The 22,151-nt window shown below is 42.3% G+C and overlaps 1 protein-coding gene across 2 annotated transcripts in view; it reads left to right on the forward strand.

Moving 5' to 3' along the window:
• Ptprg (protein tyrosine phosphatase receptor type G) overlaps positions 1-22,151 on the forward strand; it is a 677,472-nt gene that overhangs the window by 376,041 nt on the left and 279,280 nt on the right. For both annotated transcript variants that reach the window (XM_021204227.2, XM_021204228.2), the window contains exon 3: positions 20,324-20,503. In XM_021204227.2, coding sequence (XP_021059886.1) covers positions 20,324-20,503 — 180 coding nt within the window. The remainder of the gene's footprint in view (positions 1-20,323; positions 20,504-22,151) is intronic.

The following is a 22,151-nucleotide window of genomic DNA, read 5'->3' on the forward strand; positions in this document are numbered from 1 at the left end:
AGAGGCAGGCGGATTTCTGAGTTCGAGGCCAGCCTGGTCTACAATTGAGTTCCAGGACAGCCAGGGGTACACAGAGAAACCCTGTCTAGAAAACAAAACAAAACAAAAGTTTTGGGTAACCTAGATCGCAGGGAGAACATCGCAGGATCACAGGATGGGTGAGTGTGACGCAAACATCTCTGACTTACTATGCATTCAAGCTGGAATTGGTTCCTGGTCACTGCTGAGGTCACACCCTGCCATGTAGTCACAGATGATCTAAGAATGGATATCTATCCTTGCTGTCTGGGTGCTCAGTTTAGAGACAGAAAGTAGTGACCAGCAAACAAGCCTGTGAACGATCAAATGTCGTTATTCCCTGTGTTCCTTCAATGACATTCTGTACAGTACCCCAGCAACACTTGTCCAGTTTGGCCTTTCATGGCTTATAACAGTCACAGAAGTATGAATAGGCTCTAGAAACTCAGGCTCTGCTGTGATGGTCCTTGTTCAGAGGTGTGTAAATATGTTGAGGGGACAGAGAACAGTGGTATGCTGTCGTTACTAGTGGAGTTTGGAGATGTTCCCAATGGTATTGGCATAGCTTGGAGAGGATAAAAATAATATTCCCTGGAAGAGGAAGTGCTGGACAGGGTAGGAAATGCCGTGGGAAGGACAATCCTAAGTTCCACACTGAGGAGATTTCTTGGGTGGCTCCTGCTTCCTTGTCAACACTTGCAGACACTGTGGAAGTAGGCGCTCATTCTTCCTGGGCTGTCAGTGCAGAAGGTACATTTGGGGATGTAAACCCCCTATCAAACACTGTAGAGTTTCGTCCTTTCAGACTGCCCTTCCCTGGAAAGGAGGCTGTCCAGCCCCTTCTGCAGGCCTCTAGGCACCCATGACACAGTGCTCCTTCTCACAAGTCCCCCGTCTCTCAGCCACAGTCCCTTGTTTTGGAATGGCTTTGCTTGAGTGACTCAACCTAAAATATCAGGCTTGTTGGTGGTGATGGTGGTTTCTTGTTGTTGTTGGTGGTGGTTTCTCTGTGTAATAACTCTGGCCCCTGGCTGTTCTATAGATCAGGCTGACCTTGAACTCACAGAGATGACTTCCAAGTGCTGGGATTAAAGGTGTGCTCCACCACGCCCAGCTTGCTTGTTTTGTTCTGTTTTTCTGTGTTTCCCAAGCTCTCTGATAAGTTCCTAGATCATACAATTCTCATGGCTGTTATTTGACCACATATCTTTTCTCATTGACCTAGAATTTTAGAAACAATGAAGTATATAATAGCACTTCTGAATTATGCAGTCCCCTTTATTTTAGGAAGGCCAGTGAAAATCAAATAACTGTGTAGTTAGTAAAGAATGTTGAATAATGATTAAGTTTGGAGGTGATAGTATTAATGATGAGCAAGCTTTTGGGTTATCTAATTTTGTACTTTTGGAGTACCTTCAAAAATAGTTTTGTGTGTGCTCAGTCAGTCATATCTATTTTTTATAGTCCTGCTATGTGTTCAGTATCAGGGAGTAATGATGATCAAATCATAATAGCATACAACAACATATAATGTGCCATTGGCATGGTAGTAGTAAAAGCACTTAACTTGCATGAATTAACATATGAGTTTTTCATAGTCGTGTTCAAAACGCATGTAAGAAACAGCTTAAGTAAAGGAGGGTTTTATTTGGCTTACAGTTTCTGGAATTCCTTATAGTGTCTTAGAGTTCATTTTGCTGCAGCCTGTAAGGTTTGGTGGAACACAGTTCTTCACATCACGATGGCCAGAACGTAAAGAAAGGGAAGTGACCCCCTTCTACCAACCAGTACTGCCTTCAGCTTCTGAATCTGTCAAAGAATTAATCCACTCTCTAGACAGAGCCCTGAATAGTCTCTGGACACACCCAGAGGCGTGTTTTCATTATATTTTGCTATTTATTAACTTCGTGTTACAAGGAAGGGAAATGGGGCCCAGGTAGTTTAGTTAAGGTACCCAGCTTGTGGGATTTATTCATGGCTCTTAGATCAATGGCAGGCTATCCATGCCATGATATTTGTCTTTATTCAACTGACCTTATTGAACCTGGTCTTCAGAGTTTATTTTTAGTATTCTAAAAGAAGTCCTTGTTTCCATAGGCAGAAGCAGATCCTGATGGTGACTTTGTATTTATCACAATGAAATCCAGATTAATGGAGTTTGGAGCAGGGAGTACCAGTACTCCCCATCTTGTCAACCAGAACCCCAATGTTGACTGGCAGTTCCCTGAGATATTTGGCTATGGAGTTTAACTTGGACGGCACCTTGAAGCTTAACTCCCTGCTTTAGATGTGCTTTTGCCCCCTTTGATGTCATGAAATATCTCAGAGCCAGCAGAGCAATGCAAGTTAATTACTTGTGTGCACAGCAGGAGACTCTGGAAACAGGCAGTCACCAGCAGCTCATGGATGAGAAGTTACTTGAGACATCCGAAATCAGGCCATTAATGAGCCATCTTGATGAGCAGGGAATGAGGACTGTGAAGCAGGGCCAAGCTGCACCCTGTCTAAGGGTGCGTGGGTCTCATGTCAAGACAGTGGACTATGACCCAGACCTTAGTCTTAAGCTGAGGTGCCCTGCTGTGAGGTTGTCTCTGGGGCACCAGTAGAATTGTATCACAGGGATTTAGTATTTATATGATGCTACTTTAATTTGAAAAACACATTAAGCGGATTAGACCAAATGAGGATGAGCATTTATTTATTCATTAATTTTTCTCATAGCATGAATTCAAAAAGAAGTATTTGGATGCCTATTTTGTACCAAGTGTTTCTTAAACTTTATGAAAACTGAGCACAGCAGGCTTTTAAATTTGTAAGATTCAGTCCAGTCCAGAGAGATGGCTCAGCAGGTAAGAATGCTTGCTTAATAAGCACAAAGATCTGGAACCCAAAGGGGGGGGGGGAGGAAGAACCAGATGTGTTGGGTGCCATTTGTAATTCTAGCCCTCACCCAATGAGTGGGAGGTTGAGAAGGATCCATTAATAGCTTGAATACGTAGCTCAAAAGATGGCAGAAATAACAAAAGAGACCCCACCAAAAAACAAGATGAAAGGAGTATTTGCTGGAATAGTAATTATTCTTTTAAATTTTGTACTTATTAATTTTATGTGTTTGAGAGTTTTGTTTGTCTGTGTGTTCACCATATGTGAACTAGAAGATGTATGTGTGCCTAGCAGATGTTATGTCTCATGTCTCTTGGGACGTATAGGTAGTTGTGAGCTACCACGTGGGTACTGGGAATCGAACCTGGGTCTTCTGGAGGAGAGCTCCAATGCTCTTAATTGCTGAGCCATTTCTCCAGACTGGGCAAGTACACCTGTGGCTCACCTACTTCACATGCTGTGAACATCCTTTTCCTTGCCGATGTGTAGGGAATACAGTCCCTATTCAGCACACAGTGACCGAAGCACAGTGTCAGCCGCCTGACTTGATGACCAGGTTATTGCTTGAGGGGTAGTGAGGCCCTGGCAAGGGTGGCGGTAGGTTTGTGCACCACTATATGTTCTTGGAGCTGGAGGGATAGCTCAGTGGTTGCTCAGTACTGGCACTTTTAAGAGGACGCGTGTTGGGGTCCCAGCACCCACATGGTGGCTTCAACCACCTGTAACCCTATGTCCAGAGCATCAGATGGCCTCTTCTCACTTCTGTGGGCACCAGGCACATATGTGGTGTCTTGACTCACATGTAGACCAAAAAAATTCAGCACACAAAATAAACAGATCTTAAAAAACAAAAAAAAAGGGGGGGGGGTGTTTGTTTGTTTTTGGGTTTTTCAAAACAGGGTTTCTCTGTGTAGCCCTGGCTGTCCTGGAACTCACTCTGTAGCCCTGGCTGGCCTCAAACTCAGAAATCCGCCTGCCTCTGCCTCCCGAGTGCTGGGATTATTTTACGATATGCAGAAAATGGGACAACTTTGTTCCTGCACCGTGTTTCTGGTGCAGATTCTCTGTCTCTGGCATGGGACTCAGAGTCCTTTCCCACCTCTACCGTATTCAGCAAACAGGATGCTAAGGGAAGTTGGCAGAGAAGGACTGAACACAGTGCCCCACTTGAATTTCATATAGTGGGCTCAAGAAAAGCCCCAAGATACACCAGTGTGGGAGTTCTACATAACCTAAGGGGTCACAGACCTTGTGGCTCATGGCCGACTATCTCATTCCCACTCTTTTTCTTTCTTGATAAAATGTCTCTATTTCTAATTGTGTGTCTTCAGTTCTTTTCGGTCTGACATAAGAACCTACTTGGGCAGGTTGGCTGGGACTCAGTTCCACACTGATAATGGAGCCTGGGGATGGGGAAAAACTGTGAATGGAACTTTGCATTCCAAATGTATAATAGAAGTAGGAAAGACTTGCTATTTTGTGAATAAATTAATTTTCATGGGGATTTTTAATTACCTATATGAAATAATAAAAATAACTTAAGCACACAGTGGTTGACCACTGAATTGTGCAATGTAGATAGTTTCTTAGGAAAATAGAGATTGCTCCCCAGGGAGGTAGGAATGGGGTACAGTGGGTAGTGGGGAAAGGCCAGGGAATAAAAAGAATTATCGTTGTCTGAAGTGGGGTAGGGCCTGTGTTGTGAGGTTTTGCTCTTCTAGAATGCACGGTGACCCCAGATTTAGGGCATGGCTATTCTCTGTGTTTTCAGTCTTAGGGGAGACAGGTTGGTTACGCACACAGCCACTCCTTAAGTGACTTACAAAGTCAAGCAGGTGTCTGACTAGATGAAGGCCAGCTAGCTGCCAGGCCCATCTCCTCCTTGCATCTGCCTGGTGATCCCGAGTGAGTGTTCAGCGCTCTGTGACAAAGGCGGCTTCTAAGTGCCCGTTAGACTTTGTTCCTTTGACTTTGGTCATAAATAATCCGAGAACCAGGGAGTGAAAGCCACTCTCTGGAACCTAGTGAGATAGCTTTTTTCCTATTGTCTCTGTTCTAGCATCGGCTCGTGGGATTCAGATCATGAGCGTAGGATACCTACATGGCTTTGGGATGGTACTGAAAAAATCTGTTCCCAGCAAGAAAAGAAAAGAACATTCTTAACCCCTTCATCACTGGCTGGATTCTGTCTGTGCTTTAGTAGACATTTCATCACTGACTGGATTCTGTCTGTCTTTAGTGGTACATGGTAGACATTTCATCACTGGCTGGATTCTGTCTGTCTTTAGTGGTACACAGCAGACATTTCATCACTGGCTGGATTCTGTCTGTCTTTAGTGGTACATGGTAGACATTTCATCACTGGCTGGATTCTGTCTGTCTTTAGTGGTACACNGNAGACATTTCATCACTGGCTGGATTCTGTCTGTCTTTAGTGGTACACAGAAGACATTTCATCACTGGCTGGATTCTGTCTGTCTTTAGTGGTACATGGTAGACATTTCATCACTGGCTGGATTCTGTCTGTCTTTAGTGGTACACGGTAGACATTTCATCACTGGCTGGATTCTGTCTGTCTTTAGTAGACATTTCATCACTGACTGGATTCTGTCTGTCCTTAGTGGTACACAGCAGACATTCTGAATGAGTTTTGCTGTCTTCCTCTTTTTGCTCTGTTACCAGCAAAGAAATACAGAAAACCAAGGGCACCATTACGGACACCTAAAGAAGCCCACTACCTTTTCAAATTAAGTAATGCTTTTTGTTTTAATTTTGGAAACGCTTTTAGTGTTGAAGACAATGCTGCGCTTTGCTTTGAGCCTGAAGACAACACTTTTGTAGTTACAACAGATCCTGTAGCCAGTGCTCATGAATGCCAAGCCACGCCTTAGACCAGTGGCAGATACAGGAACCACAGGTGTCTTCCTAAGGATGCTGACAGCCCCTGGAATGCCCTGTTTTTTCTTCCCATCATGCAATTTACTTCCCTTTGGGGTCTTTTTCAAAGAGAGGAAAACGGTGTCATTGGATTTATTCAAAAGAAAATACCAAACAGAATATAAGATATTAAGTGTTGTTCAGGCCCACAGTGTTTGGATATCTGTTTACATGAACTCGCCCAGCAGGCATGCTTATGAGCCTCCAGCTTAAAGAAAGCCGTGCTCTTGATCAAAAGATCTTTTTTGTTTTTTTGGAGCTCCATGTTTATGGAGGGATATGAGGAAGCAGCTTAGTGCTAATAAACGGAAACAGCATCTCTAAATTTCCGTCCTCTGGCTCCCTGCTGCAGAGAGAATGGCAGCTGATTGCTTCTGCCTCTTCCTTTGTCCAGCTCTCCTGAATGTGCCTCTGTCACACTGAAGCTTTGTAACCATTAGCTCTTTTATCTGCAGGGAAAGGACTTCTCATTTCCTGATTAGACCACTTGTTTTTCAGAGTGAGGATCTAACTGTTTTGGAATCACTTAGCATTTTCCTGGGGTGTGAGTACCCAGACTCAAGAATTGGACAGTGTGGTGGACTCCAATTGTCCTGTGCTTGCTGGTTCAATGCTCTCTTCTAGAGCTGGGAGGGCAACAAGACTGTGCTGTCCTCTGCTTAATCCCAGTCTGTAGACACGGACTCTCCTATGAATGCTCCGATTTTAATTAACATTTGCTCCTGTTTTTCTGTCCATCCTGATCTCATTCTGTAGATGGCATTAGTGTTTTGAAATGTAGACTAGTACCGAATTAGATACTTTTCTACTAATAAAATAAAATGTCATGGACAGAAGAACTTTAAGGAAAAAAGTTTCTTTGGGATAGCGTCTACAATGGCAGGGCTGACTTGGCAGGGGGGGGGTGCTCAGGAGTGGGAAGCAGGCTGGTCACATTGTATCTGCACGCAGGAAGCAGAGAGCAAAATGGAACTGGGGTGAGGCTATGAACTCCTGAGGCCTGGTGAGACTTGGCCTCTAGCAAGGTTCCATAGTTTTGTTTTTTTTGTTTTTGTTTTTTGTTGGTTTTTTTTAATATTTATTTATTTATTATATGTAAGTACACTGTAGCTGTCTTCAGACACTCCAGAAGAGGGAGTCAGATCTTGTTACGGATGGTTGTGAGCCACCATGTGGTTGCTGGGATTTGAACTCCGGACCTTCGGAAGAGCAGTCGGGTGCTCCTACCCACTGAGCCATCTCACCAGCCCAAGGTTCCATAGTTTTAAAAGTTCCATAACCTTGACCTGGTGTTCCAACACAGAGCCTGTGGGGGACTTTTCACTGAGACCACAACAGGCTCTTAGGGCCTGTTTCTTCGAGACTAGCTGTCTTCAGACAACAAAAACAGTCGTATATACTCCTCGTTACCTTTTATCTGTTTGCTTAATTTTACACACTATTCACAAATACAAGGTTTTATTTAAAATGTCATGGGTAGTTTATGGTAATAAGCTATTTTCTGTATGCATTATAGAGAGTCTTGGTCAAAGGTAACCAGCTAGTCAATAACCTCAGTGTGCCACATTAGCCAAGTACAGCTAAGCTCAAATCTTGGGCCTGCACATAGAAGAAAAGGTCAGACTGACCTCTAGATGGTGGTTCCCATTCGAACAGAACTGCCAAGAAGTCCGTACCTTTTAAAGAGATTAGGGCAGAATGCTTAGGTCAGAGACAGGAACCATCTGTTAAGAGTGTGAATCTTTCCTGTTTGCTTAATGCTTCTATCCAAGTGCCAGATAACTTCATCTTTAACTGCCTTAGACTTCTCTATTCCTTCAATGGCCCGTAGATGTTGGAAGGTGACTGGTGGCTGTGGATGACACCTGTTAATAAGGGATGGATGAGGTGTATAAGGGGGCTGTGATTGTCCTCATCTCACGTGCTTCACCATAGCAGAGTATATTTCAAAATGAGAACATGGCTGTCGTGAGGTACTTAGGGGAGTCTGCTGATGGGTTATTGGGTGTGTGTTGTAGCCTGTTTTTGTTCTAGAACCACATTTCCATGTTGTATGTGATTCTTCATACCCATACTCCTGCTATTCAAGAGGCTGAGGCTGAAGGGTTACTATGAGTTTGAGGTCAGTGTTGGGTTAGAATCCAAGTTCTAGCCCACCTGTGATATAGAAAGAGGTACTGTCTTGGGGGGTGGGAGAGGAAGGGAGGGAGGGAGGAAAGAAGGAAGGAAGGAAAGAAGCAAAGGAAAAAAAAGAAAGAATGAACAATCACAATAGAAACAAAATCCCCAGAGACACTAATTTAGGTGCTAAAGAATATAAAGCTTTATTGTTAATAACATTAAGACTGTCTTTGGTTGTCCTGTTATAGTTTAACTTTATTTTGCACTTCTGATCATCTCTTGTCTATGAGTTTTCATAGACATGTACATGTACATGTACATGTGCCTCAGCACATGTGTGGAGGTCAAAGTATAATGGTGGATTGGTTCTCTTTGCCCATCCTTAGATGGTTTGAGGGATTGAAGTCACGTGTCAGGCTGTGAGACCTGCTTCTTTACTTGTTGAGGAGGAAACATCTCCACCACTGGTCTTTTTGTCAGCGGGGACTCATGTCCTCATTATGCCTGCTTAGAGTAAATGGTGGCTACCTCTCGCCATTCTGAAGCTGAAAAGCATGTGCATTGCATTCCCAAAGAGCATGCTGACGATTTTTCTATTAGATACTTTTGAGGTAGCGATGTTCTTTCCTGTTAATATATCATTTCTGTAATTCCTATCATTTGTTGTTTGCCACCAGTCGTCTACTTTAGCACTTAAAACAGTCATACTGATTCTTCTGGTTTCATGAAGTATTTCAAGAAACATTCACATTGATGACAAACTTAGACATATTGGAAAGCTAGAATGCTAGCCTTATTTTGGTTGGCTTTTTGAGACAGGGTTTCATGTAATCCAGGTAGGCCTCTAGCTCACTATGTAAGCTTAGGATGACCTTGAACCTCTCATCATTCTCTTTCCACCTCTGAAAGGCAGCCCTGTGTCACCATATTGGTTTATGGTATTCTGGGAATAGAACTCAGGACAAGAGAACAATAGAACTCAGCACAAGAGTGTGTTGTGAACAAGCTGCATCACAACCTAAGCTCCTGCTCTTTTGTTCTTTGTTGGGTTTATCTGGAAAGCCCCTTGTATGTCTAGTAACTCAATCATCAGATGCCTTCTTCATCATGGGTGAGTCTACACTGCTGAAGAGACCAAAGGGTGCCCTGCCCTTGGAGAATGATATTCTGGAATTACTCAGAGAAGTTCTGGTTAATCCTGCTGTGTTACCATTATGTACACTGAAAACATGAGCTGATTTTCACAGGCATGTAGCCCATGTGTATACCTGGAGGGCAAAAGCCTTGAGGATTCCTGACCCCCCCCCCAAAAAAAAGAAAGAAAGAAAAGTACTATTGGTGCTATTCTGTTGCTTCTACTCTGTGCCACTCTGTCATTTGATACCTCGGATAAGAATAGAGTTTCAAACAGTACACAAGAGAAATTGTGTAAGTGTGTGCTGTATATATGCATGTGTGGGAATGTGTGTGGAGGTGTATAAGTGTGTGAGTATATGTGTGTGCTTGGTGTGTGTGTGTGTGTGTGTTACTGTGTAGATGTGCTGAAGTTTGTCATGAGCTCAAACAACTGACATAAAACACTGCAGAGCTGGATTCTGCCACTGAGAACAGCACAGATGCCCTCCTTCTCAAGACAGGAAGTGCAGCCATGTTTAAACCAGACTTCAATACAGGGGCTTTTTTACTCTCTGAGATGCAACGATGACCTTCCAGAGCAGTTCATGAAAACACCAGCAAGTCATCCCCATAATAACCTGAGCAGGCAGGTCTCTACGGCAGAAGACTTTCCGTGAGCCGTTAGTGATCACTTTAAATCTTTCTTGGACTCTTATCTGTGACCTCAGTGTTACTAGAATAAAAATTTACAACAAAGAACTCCAGACCTTGTTTCCTCTCCTTCTGTCTAAATGAGATCTTTAAATCCTAGCTCAGGTTTATGTTTCCCTTACAGGGAAAGTAATTGTTGGAAGAACAGGAAAAAGAAAGAAGGGACCAAGAGATGTCCCTGTGTGTGTCAGCCAGCTTGTACTGCTGATTTTTATCTTTGTCATTTGACAGTTTTGTCTTCACTGATCTGTAGAATGCACTGAATCATTGAACTGGTAGTTTTAAACCAGCCTTTGGTTTATAGCATTAGTTGCAAATAGCAGGAACCCTGCCCAGTCTTCAATACAAAGGCACTTGAAATGAAAATATCTAAAGATACAATTTACATTCTAAGTGTGCTTTGTTTAGGGACCTGACCTCTTATTTCTTTTCTCTCCCTCTTGGTTCTGCTTTCTGATTTTCCTATTATCTTCTGTTTGTAGGGCATGTCCCTCCCTTCCTTCTTCAGTCAGGTTTGGGGAAGAGCCAGGTTTCTCCCACAGGGCCACCCACACAACACTGCCTCCCTTTATGAATAGCATCAACCTAAATCAAACCCTCTGAATAGGAAACCCCATAGCATAATCCATGTTGGCCTTGGCCAAAACACTTCCTGACACACGCTGTTGAAGAAGGATGGGCATCTTTGAGTTGCCTGATTTCTAGTTGGGTGTTGTCCCAGTTAGGGTTCCTATTGCTTCAGTGAGACACCGTGACCAAAGCTACTTGAGGAGAAAAGGGTTTATTCAGTTCACCCTTCCACAGTGTAGTCCATCATGAAGACAGTCCGGGCAGGAACTCAAGTGGAACAGAAACCTGGAGCAGGAGCTGACGCAGAGGCCATGGAGGTGAGCTGCTGACTGGCTTGCTTCCCCTGGCTTGCTCAGCCTGCTTTCTTACAGAACCCAGGACCATCAGCCCAGGAGTAGCGCCACTCACAATGGGCTGGTCCCATCAGTCACTAATTAGGGACACACCATACAATCTGGCCTATAGCTTGTTCTTATGGGGTAGTTTTCTTAATTGAGGTTCCTCCTTTTCAGATAACTTTTCCCAGACGTCATTTCTGAAGCTGGGTCAGCGTCCACAACAGAGTGACCCAAGGTTCTTAAGGAGAGTTATCACCCTCAGTCATGTTTCTTACTTTGTGCCTGTTCTGTGTGTGCGCATGTGCATGTGCGTGTGTAATCCTCAGTACACTCTGTGGCTGACTTTAAGAACGTGTCTGGTGTGGCATAGAGGCCGACTGGAGGATGTAAACGAAGATTAGAGCGATAGGGTGATGCTTATCTATCACAGTGGCTGGGGGTGGTGGGCAGAAGAAGAACCTGGTCCATGAGATCAAAGGCAGCTTGGTATACACAGTGAGTTCTAGGCTTCTGAAGACAAAACAAGTCAAATGTGTCCATCAAGTTGTCTTATGTATTGCCAGAAGTGCTTGTACTGAGCTTAGAACCTTCTGGAATTTTGAACTTTGTCTGAGAAATAAGTCTTGCTTAAACAGGATTAGTTTTCAACTCTACTTTCCCCAGCTATATTATGAGTGGAAAGAGCAAATCTGTAAGTCAGCTATTGTCTCCTTCCCTGGCTGCAACCTTTTCAGGCATTGCTAATGGATCTCGGCTTCTCGGATAAGCCCACAGTAGTAATCAGTCTGGCATTCATTTGGTTCTACTTCATCATTTTTGAATAGCTTCCTTGTCCTGCACACCCGGCTTCTCAGTTCATTGTGTAGTATTGTTCCCCTCACTCTGTGATTGTCTCTGTTGAGTCTATGAAATAAAATGTTAAAAGATCATAGACTTTTGCCAAGTAATAATCATTGGCTGCTAGAGGTGTACCTCTCTTGAATAAAGTGGAAAACTTAAGGCCTAGAATCAGTTTCTCTCCATCATCTCCTGTAAGATATTGTACAACAAAAAACTGAGACGACATCACAAATAGTTTAGATAAATACAGAGGCTGATCCTATGCAGTGTCTGTAAGAGCCCTGACTTGAAACCTTACTGAGGAGATTTGGAGGTATTCAGTGATCCCAGTTAGACATTTGTGTTGAATGTTGTGTAGACTTGGAGGTTTTTCATCTAAGATACCTTTGAACATGCGTAGTTACAGACTAGGACTTTGGTTTTGTCCATTGCTCCTGTTATACACACCTCTGCTGTTTCTCTTGTATATACCATACTATCCACTTGTGAGTATCCCTACATTGCCATACCGCTATGGCCCAGGCCCCCTGGATGACATTATTTGCTGTATTACCTGTTTCAGAAAAGTGGAGAGACTATCCAGGGGATGGAGAGATAAATCAGTGGCTAAGAGCAATTGTGGTTCTTTCAGAGGCCTTGGGTTCTCCTTATGGTGGCTCACAACCGTCTGTAACTCTACTTTTAGGGGGACCTGATACCCTCTCTGGTGTCCACAGTCACTATCATATGCACATGGTGCATGGACCTGCAGGAAAAACACCTGGACACATAAAATAGACTCTATCTATCTATCTATCTTTCTTTCTTTCTTTCTTTCTTTCTTTCTTTCTTTCTTTCTTTCTTTCTTTCTTTCTTTCTTTCTTTCTTTCTTTCTAATAGTGTGTGCGTGTGTTTGCTAGAGAGAGAGACAGAGAGACAGACAGATAGACAATGGGGAAGTAGACAATTAGAAATGCATGTCTGGTCCTGTTGTCTGGTGTTATTTATGGTCTTCCAGCTGGTTATTGATAGTTCCCATCAGTGACAGGAAATAGGAACATAATGCTCTTATGCTTAAAATTTACAAACAAAAATGTAGAGGCCCGTTTTATTATCTATAAAGCCATTGTTCACTTCTGCACTGACTTAGGAACTGAAATACTTCTCTTAACACAGATGAACAACTCTGTAATTATACATTAATTAATAAAAGCAGCAGTAAGCATTCCAAGTGCTTTTTAGCCCTGTTTCCATTTTTTCACATGTGTAACAATAAATGCATAAATAGTAATTAAGTTACTAGTTCTGGTGTGAGCAAACACATTGAAGCTGAATCTCACAAAGTGTTTTTAATTAAAAGTAGGATAATTTAAAGATGTGTATTAGATTGGGAAAAAAGCATTAATTATACTTTGTAAAAAAATGAAAATATGTATTTTGCATTTTTGCTGTTGGTTAAAAGTGGGCAACAAGATGCAGTGTAATAAGCCTAGATTCAGGTAATGTTTTTAATAAAAGTTCCTTGAGGGGGGCATTAATAAACATATTGGACCGGAAACAGCACATAACATGTATATTAGATTTACTTTTAATTAGATTTAGACAGAATTCATTATTTTTAATGGCTTTTCATTAGTGGATGGAAACCATTATTTGAATCTTTTGTGGAACAATAATTTCAAGATGCAAATTTATTTATTTCATTATTATTATTGTATTTTTTTGGTTTTTTTTGAGACAGGGTTTCTCTCTGTAGTACTGGCTGTCCTGGAATTCATTCTATAGCCTCAAACTCAGAAATCCACCTGCCTCTGCCTCCCAAGTGCTGGCATTAAAGGTGTGTGCCACCACTGCCCAGCCATATTTATTTTTTGAAAAATACTATTTATGCATTTAAGGAAACCATAGTTTGGAATAAGGATTGTGTGGATTTTATGTGCTATAAGTAAATCTCCTGTCTTTATCTTAGGTCAGTTATTAAGAGAGAACTGTATTGAAATGGGGTGGTTTGTTTAAGGTGTAGAAGTACATTTGTCTTATCTCAACTTTTAAGTAGTGTCTGATTGTGGGTCATGTTGACCATGGACAAACATTAAAAGAGTACTCTCTCTCTCCCTCCCTCTCCCTGTCTGTCTCTTTCTCTCTCTCCGTTCTATTTGCATTTTGTTAGAATAATGGAATAGCTATTTTTGCTTTAAAATTGATACCTGTGGACCAGCTCCTTGAAGAGCTGTCTGTCTGAAAAAGAAGCGCTGAGTTTCAAAGAGGCTCTAAGATAGCCACCTGTATTTGCAGAACTTGCTGCTATATCTTTGTAGGGAATTCTGTCTGCAGAAAGCAGACGGCTGAAATGAATCTCCAGTTGTGTGATTTATTCTCCATACTGTGAGAATCCATCTTCCTGATGCTCATATCCTGAACTGTAGTGTCCCAGGATGAGAAAAGTACGGTGACTTGTTAATGGCTCACTGAGGAGGAGTTTGTTATTTTAAGGCACAGATGATCCATAAATTAAGCTAATAATGTTGTTTCTTAACTACAGTTTTTAAAGGTGAATTTCTCCAACTTTATAAGTCAAAAGGCTTTTTTTTATTTATATATGACTGTTTATAATGAAACTTCACCCTTAAGCTTGCTGAAGGCCCCCCCCCCTTTAGCCCAGCTTTTCTTTCCTGGTTCTTTGCTCTGTGTAAATACTGTCCATGCATAAATGATATGCCAACCATTATCCAGGTTGTTAGTGTTTGTATCACCTGCTAGGTCATAGACAGGTTCCAAATGCACTAAAAAAATACTGATAATTGAACCTGTTTAACAAAGCTTACAGTTTTGTCTAGCTTCAGTGCAAATTTAGAAATATTTTCTTTTTGTATTGACAGACATCCACAAAAGGATGGTTTCTGGCGGGGCATGGAAGGGGTATCTGATGCTGCAGCATAGTGGCTTAGAGACCACCTCAGCTACATAGTCAGACTCTGTCTCAAAACAAAGGCAGTCCCCTGTTACAGTGATGTTTAGGTCTCTTTCTGTGGTCTGTGAGGAGGTTTTACCCCATCAAGGTTGGTTGTTATTGGGGTGTGTATGAGTCTGTGTGTTTGTGTGGCTTCATTTTGTATTGTTTTCTGACCTTGATGATTTTCAGGTGTGTTGATCAACTATTAAATAGAATGCTACTCATCTTGGGTTTTGCCCAGTGTATTCTTCCTAGCAAGATAGACAGCAATAGAAGTGTTTGAAGAAGCTACTACAGAGGTGAAAGTCTGTCCTTATAAAAACCTGTCAGAATGTCCCCAATATTACCAGGTCATGTAACAAGTGATTGTCACCAGCTGTGATGATGTTTTTTTCAGGCTTCCCGTCGTGAAGTTACTTTTCTAAATTCCCTCCTCCCTCTCCTCCTTTGCAGATTTTAAGGGCAAGTAGTGGAAGGATAGGTGTCATATAACTCAGGCTGACCTTGGATTCGAACTCTCAAATGATTGTAAACTTTTGACCTCCCTCTCTCATCTGAAACGTGCATAGATTACTAACATGAGCCACACACTCACTTTTAGGCCATGATAGAGATCCAGGCCATTGTTTGGTGCATAGTAAGAACTCGACTGACCGAGCCTCATCTCCAACCTCAGTTTTGTCTTCAAGAAAATGACCAAACCAGTGACAGCTAGCATTAAACCCCATTTCCTATAGAGATTGATCAGATGTGCTTAAAACTCTCTGCCAAGTAAGAAACCTGAAGCACATGACCTAGGCCAAGTCAATGTGTGCATAAGGAAGTGATGTCACTCATCTGTCCCGTCCTTAGAAGGTCAGGGTCTCTTCCATAGTTCCATACTATAAGATAGATATGTCTGCCTCCTTTGGCTAGCCTCTGTGCTTGGTTTTCTTATTCTGAGGCCTATTTTGTAACCCAATAACACAGCCAGTTTTAGCATCCACCCCTTAAAAAGCTCTGCTATTGTTCTAGATTCGGCATGGAGGATCTCATAGAGCTCAGCTAGCTACCTTCTGGTATAAGCAGCACATCACACAGACAAGACAGCGAAGCCACAGGAGTTTATGTTGGCTAAGAGAACTCCAAGGAGACTGAGGCAGCCCTTTTCCTGAGCCCCCGTTTCTCATCACTGTGCCCAGCACTGAGCAAGTGTTAAGGTCCTGTTTAAACATGTTCTAAGAAGGTTAGGAGGTGCAATAGGAGGAGGTCCAATAGGAACTAACCATGCTTCCTGAAGGGCAATAAAAGCTTGGGTCCTGTCACCCTCCTACATTCAAAACCACCGTCATGACTTCGGCTGTTCTGTTTGCTTTTAGATTCCTTCTTGCTTATCCTATTACAGCACATCTTACCTCGTCACAGTTCAGACTAATTTGGTGAATTAATGAAGCTAAAGAGTATTAACCTCTGAAATTGGCATCCCGACTCTGCAGACACAGAAGGTGACAAAGATTTAGTTAACAGTCAGAAGATAGATGGACAAAATTAAAGTTAACTCCTAGCCAAGAACAGGCAGAGTGTCATACAAGACACTTTTCTACCCTTTTGTTTCTTCCAACTTAATTATTTTCATCTTAAAATATGCTTTAGGACTTACCTGAAGAGCTCATGTTACATGATGGGGAGGTAAAGGTGAGGCGCAAAGGACTGAACTTTTAGGTGAAGAACATTGCTTTTCTTAGAATTTCTTGTCGCTGTGATAGAATACGATGACCAGCAGAAACTTGGGTGAAAGGGTTTATTTATGTTTAGGGCTTGTCATCTCCCGTCCAGGGAAGGCAGGGCAGGAGGAGCTCAAGGCAATCATCTTGAATCAGAAGGTATGGAGGAGTGCTGCCCACTAGACTGTGCTTCGTGGCTTGTTCAGTTTTCTTTCTTGTAGCACCCAGCCACCTGCCCAGGGATGGCACCACCCACCAGGGGCTGGGCCCTTCCACAGCAGTCATTAATCCAGACAATGCCCTACAGACTTGCCTACGAGCAAATCTTAGATGAAGGCATTTTCTTGATTGAGAATCACTCTCCCCTAATTCCTCTAGCATGTGTCAAGTTGGCATAAAATCTTTAATAATGTTGGCTATACAGTAGGGATCTGAGCTAGCTTCAATCCCACCTAAGTGCAGATCTCTCTTCTTACAAGGTGCTTTGTGAAGGAAACAGGAAGTGAGGAGATGGTGTGCCACAGGAAATGTTTCCAAGGTGGCTGACATCACCTGCCTAAGAGACACTGTATTTTCTTGCAGTTTTATCTGATGCAGGGATTTGCAAAGTTCCGGGGACATTTTTTTTTTTTTTTTTTTTTTTGACGGGGACGTCTGCAAGAACAGTTGCCTTGGTCAGTATAGGACATGACAGTGGTCATATGTCCTGCCTATGGCCATTCTCTTTCAGGACTTTGCTATCTGGAAGGGCCCCTTATTTGGGGGTGCAGAGGGGACACAGGTGCTCTGCCTGGCTACTCAGGGTGCAAAGTTGAAGCCTAGAACCTTGTCCTACAGCTCTAGTCAGTACCGGGGAAGGTAGGTGTTCAGGGGCGAGTACTAAGTCAGCCATGGTACCAGTGAGGCCCAAGGGACACTGAGAAGACTGCTTCTAGGAGAAGGCCATGTGTATGAACTTACAGCCATGGCTTCAGATATACTCACTGCATTCATTCAAAAGAAAGTATTTTCCTCCTAGGCTGAGTGAGGAGCGCTGTTAGATTCTCTTGGTGTTTAAAGGTTGGCAGAGTCTCGCCATGCACGTCTCATTTGTGCAGTTTTAGCAGGTGAATGGGTAGTGACTTTGGGCAAGGAAAAATGAGCCCGTGGACTCTCCTGTCCAGCTTTCCCTGTTTGAGAAGGTGAGCTTGTTCATGAAGTTGTCTTCTCAGAAGGGTAAGCTGTTTGGAATAGGTTGAGCTACTGAAATGCAAATATCCCTACCCATTCGGAGAGTTCTTAAGAGACAAAGCCTGCAAGTGAGTTTTTTCTTATTTTAGATGGGTAATATCATAGCCATGAAAGGCTATCTTGTTGGTGGGTTGGTTTGGTTTGGTTTTTCTCAGCAAGCTTGGTGTCTAATAACTAGTCTGTATTAAATGCCATTTTGTTGCTGTTTTTTTTTTTTAAATTTTACTTTGAAGTATTTATTCAAAATTTTAAAAACCAAAACCCTTCAACATGTCCAGCTGTGAATGATTAAGGGTGTGAACTGTTAGGAAGTGTCAACCCCAGAAAGCTCTATATCGTATGGAATGGCAACAGTGCTTCGAAGTGAGAATAGGTAATCGATATCTGCAAGCCTGGGAAAGGGCCCCACTACCTCCACTAATGACACGGGGGCTTTGCAAAGCAACGGTGTCTGGAGCATGAAGCACTCCAAAGCAGAATTAATTTAAAATCTGAAGTGGAAGATCAGTTTCAATTAAAACTGCCCTTGAATATATATTGGATGGAAGTGTGGCAGCAAGCACGCAGTCAGCCTGAACCCTAAGATCATAATGAACGAACCCCTCCAGTCTGAGCACTAATTATTTTTTATAATCTCCTAAAATATATTTCACCCATCTAATGTAGATGGTAAATACCCTGCTGACCTTAGGGGTTTTTTTTTTTTTATTATCATCATCTCAATAATTGTTATTAGTGTAATAGTGGTGGTTTAGTAGGATAATTGTCAAGTGTCAGGTTCATGGTGATGGCTTGCCTTCATTATTTCCTGGGTGTTGTATGTATCCATCCTTATTTCCCTTTCCCTATGGCACTGGTTATTACTTTATATAACCAATTAGAGGTTTTTACAAGGCATTTTATTTGCAGATGCCCATATACCACGTCCCATGGTTTGGACATGCCGGCCCATTTGTAGGTGACCAGATTCCATATTTTGGTTCCCCGTTCCGTGTACCAGCAGTCGGCTCACTCAGTCTTCAAGTGTATTTTTATGGCGCCTGAAAGAACATGGAGACACTGGAAAGAGGCTAGTGGAGTTGTTTATTATCCCACCCCCACACCGAACCCCTCTTGCACGTAGATGATGAAAGTAAAGTTTGGCCAAAATGTTTATAGAAATACACTGCTTCTCTTTGTGGCTCATGTTAGCCTTGGGGAACTTAAACAAGAGGTGCAGTGTGCTGAGTGAAAAGCCCTTGACATTGCCTTGCCTGTCTCACCCGAAAGGAAACAGCAGGAAACAGCAATGTTGACTTTTTCTAGAAAGTATTAAACACTTGCAAACGACTGAAAAGTGCCCCTGGCTTATTACACCTTCTCCAGTGTGTGAATGAGTCCTTTCTGACAGTCTGGTTTTTCCTTTACTGTTATGGATGGGCATTTGGGAGAATGACCCAGCATTATCGCTGAGCTGAAGTATTTTCCAGAGAGTGAGAATATGAATCATTTTAAGGACCTATTCCAATTGCTCGTGCAGCTACAGTATGTCCACTTTCTTGACAGAGGAGATGTCTGTGGTTGTCCCTTGTTCCCTGATGTCGTTGTTTGTGTCTGCTTTGAGCTGCATTCGACATAAGGGACTATGCAATGATTTCCTGGTAGTAGGATCAAGAAGACATTTTATTTGTAGATGCCCATATACAACGTCCCATATTTTGGGCATGCTGGCCCATTTGTAGGTGACCAGAATCCATATTTTGGTTCCCGTTCCATGTACCAGCAGTCGGCTCACTCAGTCTTCAAATGTATTTTCATAGCTGTTGTTGACTAGCAGGGTGACTTACAGTCTTTCTGCATCTTCCTTCACACAGGGTGGTTGTGTGGGTAGGCAAAAAAAACACCCAATTCACTTTTCTATTCAGCTTTGTCCATGTGATATTTAAACAGCTGAAAGCTAAAAATGCAAAGGTGTGTGTGTGTGTGTGTGTGTGTGTGTGTGTATGGTGTGCACCTATGTGTGCACACATGAGAGCAAGTGTGTGTACATGTGTGTATTGTATATGTGTTTATGCATGTGTTGTGTGTGCATTGGGTGTATGTACATTTCTGTGTGTGCATATATATATATATATATATATGAGTGTATGTGTGTGCACATACAGATGTCTGTTCATATGTGTATGTGTGTATTGTGTATGTGTATCTGTGTATTGTATGCATGTGTGTTGTGTGTGCATGTATATGTATGTGTGTATATGAGTGTATGTTTTGTATGTTTATGCCCATGCTAGTGTGTGTACATATGTGTATGTGTATATGTGTGTGAGTGAGTATGTGTATGTGTGTGTGTGTGTGTGTGTGTGTGTGTGTGTATGTGTGTGTGTGGTGAAAGCATATATACAGGGCAGTGGTCAGCATCAGGTAGTATTCTAATGTTTTCCGTCTTAGTTTTTGATAGTTTTTTTTTTTTTTCATTTAACCTTGAGCTCACTCAAGGTTTAGCTAGACTGCCTAGACAATGAGCATACCTGTCTTCTAATGCTAAGATGCAAGCATGGACCAACATGCCAGGTTTTACACAGATGCTAAGGATCTGAACTCAGGTCCTCAAGCTTGCTTACAAGCATGCTATCCTCTAGCCTACCTCCTCATCTCCCTTAGCTTCATGTCTTTTTTTTTTTTTTTTAAGATTTATTTATTTTTTTTTTATATGAGTACACTGTAGCTGTCTTCAGACACACCAAAAGAGGGAATCGCATCTCATTACAAATGGCTGTGAGCCACCATGCAGTTGCTGGGAGATGAACTCAGGACCTCTGGGAGAGCAATCATTGCTCTTAACCACTGAGCCATCTCTCTCCAGCCCCCTAGCTTCGTGTCTTGTTTGTTTAAACCCAGACTTTTGGATCTTGAGGACTAAAGTGTTGCTTTTTGTTCAACAGGTGCCTATGGTCCTGAGCACTGGGTCACATCTAGTGTCAGCTGCGGGGGCAGCCATCAGTCTCCTATAGACATTTTAGATCACCATGCTCGTGTTGGCGATGAATACCAGGAGCTTCAACTTGATGGGTTTGACAACGAGTCCTCTAACAAAACCTGGATGAAAAATACAGGGAAAACAGGTAGAGTGGGTTATTTATTTCTTTATCGTTGTTTACCAGCAACAAAAATTATTTTATTCTGGCATGTTTCTTAAAGAGTATCTACTGCTATAAGGAACCTAAGCAGTCTTTGGTTTGATAGCCAATCAGTGTGTAACCATTTGTCTCAGTTTTTTACAAACATATAAAATATATGTAATAAAATAATACCAGGCACATAAGGTTGTAGTAGCTCAGTGAATTAATATGTTAGGTTCATAGACTGGACCTGAAGAATACACTCATTGTGTCTATCTGATGTTGTAGACACTAACTTCTGGGAGTTTCATTTAAATTTAAGTTTCAATTACAAAAATAAAAGTGGAGCACAGTGACATGCACTTTTAACCTCAGCACTCAGGAGGCAGAGGCAGGCTAATCTGTGACTTTGAGGTCAACAGAGTGAGTTCCAGGATAGTCAGTGATACGCAGTGAGATCCTGTCTCAGAAAACAACAAAAAAATGTAATGACATGAAACTGAGCCCTCTGGTCACATCTCCGAAGGCCACTAGCCACAGAGCGTCAGTGGCCACCATACCGAGTCTTGCAGAGACAGAAATGGAAGTATCCTATCCTATCTTCTTTGACAGCATGCTTCGTATAGAATTGTTAAGCTGTCAGAGAGGCATGAAGGGCCTCAGCACGTTATGTATCAGGCCTCCGGCTTGAACTGCCTCCCTTCTTCCTAACAGCCTTGTCATCTTGGGGTTAGGGGATGCAGAACTGTCTTTGCAGCAGTAGAAGTGTCCTGGTTAATTACTCCAGCGCAACTAAGGGTTTCTGGAGTGTTCAAAGATGTCACAGAGAATGTGGGCTGTACCCTCATCTCTGATCTCCCTGGAACTCTGGGGTCTGTATTGTATAACTGTGTTCTATAGTCAAGGATTAAGTTCCTATCTAAAGAGATTCATATCATCATCATCATCTGTAAATCATATATGTATATATATGTTTGTGTGTGTATATATATGTATATATGTGTGTGTATATGTATATATATATATATATATATATATATATATATATATATATATATATATATATGTATATATATACTTGAATCCATCAAAATAAATGTCCTTACTCCCTTTCTTTTTTTCCTCCATCTCAATGAATCCTTTGCAACCAATCAAGTCACTCTTAGTAATGTACAGGACGCTGATGTCCTGAGGCTCTGTATTGGCCTAAAATGCAATTATTATCTGCCTTGGCCCCATGTGTGTCAGTGGACCTCAGACTTGTGTTTTCTTTAAACCTCCTTGTTCACATCACAGCTTTAGGGATCCATTTTCTTCCTGCAGACCAGCATCTGTCTGAATCTGCACTCTGCTCTGACCTGGCCTGACGTGGCCACATACCTGTTTGTCACACACACCTTACAGTGATTCTTGGCCTCTTTCTCATAAGGCCCTGTGTACAGATGACCTTCTGCTCTTCAGTAGTTACTTTTCTGTTACTGTGATAAGACTATAAACAAGCCAGCTTACTCAATGAAGAGCTTATGTGGGTGTGCGTTCCAGACGGATTCCACCATGGCAGCAGGCAGGCATGGTGCAGGCGCTGAGAGCCCACATCCTCCCTCGTCTGCAGTCATGAAGGAGAGGGACTTCTCACATCCTGCCCTCAATG

The sequence above is a fragment of the Mus pahari genome, chromosome 8, assembly GCF_900095145.1.
Source record: "Mus pahari chromosome 8, PAHARI_EIJ_v1.1, whole genome shotgun sequence".
NCBI lineage: Eukaryota > Metazoa > Chordata > Mammalia > Rodentia > Muridae > Mus > Mus pahari.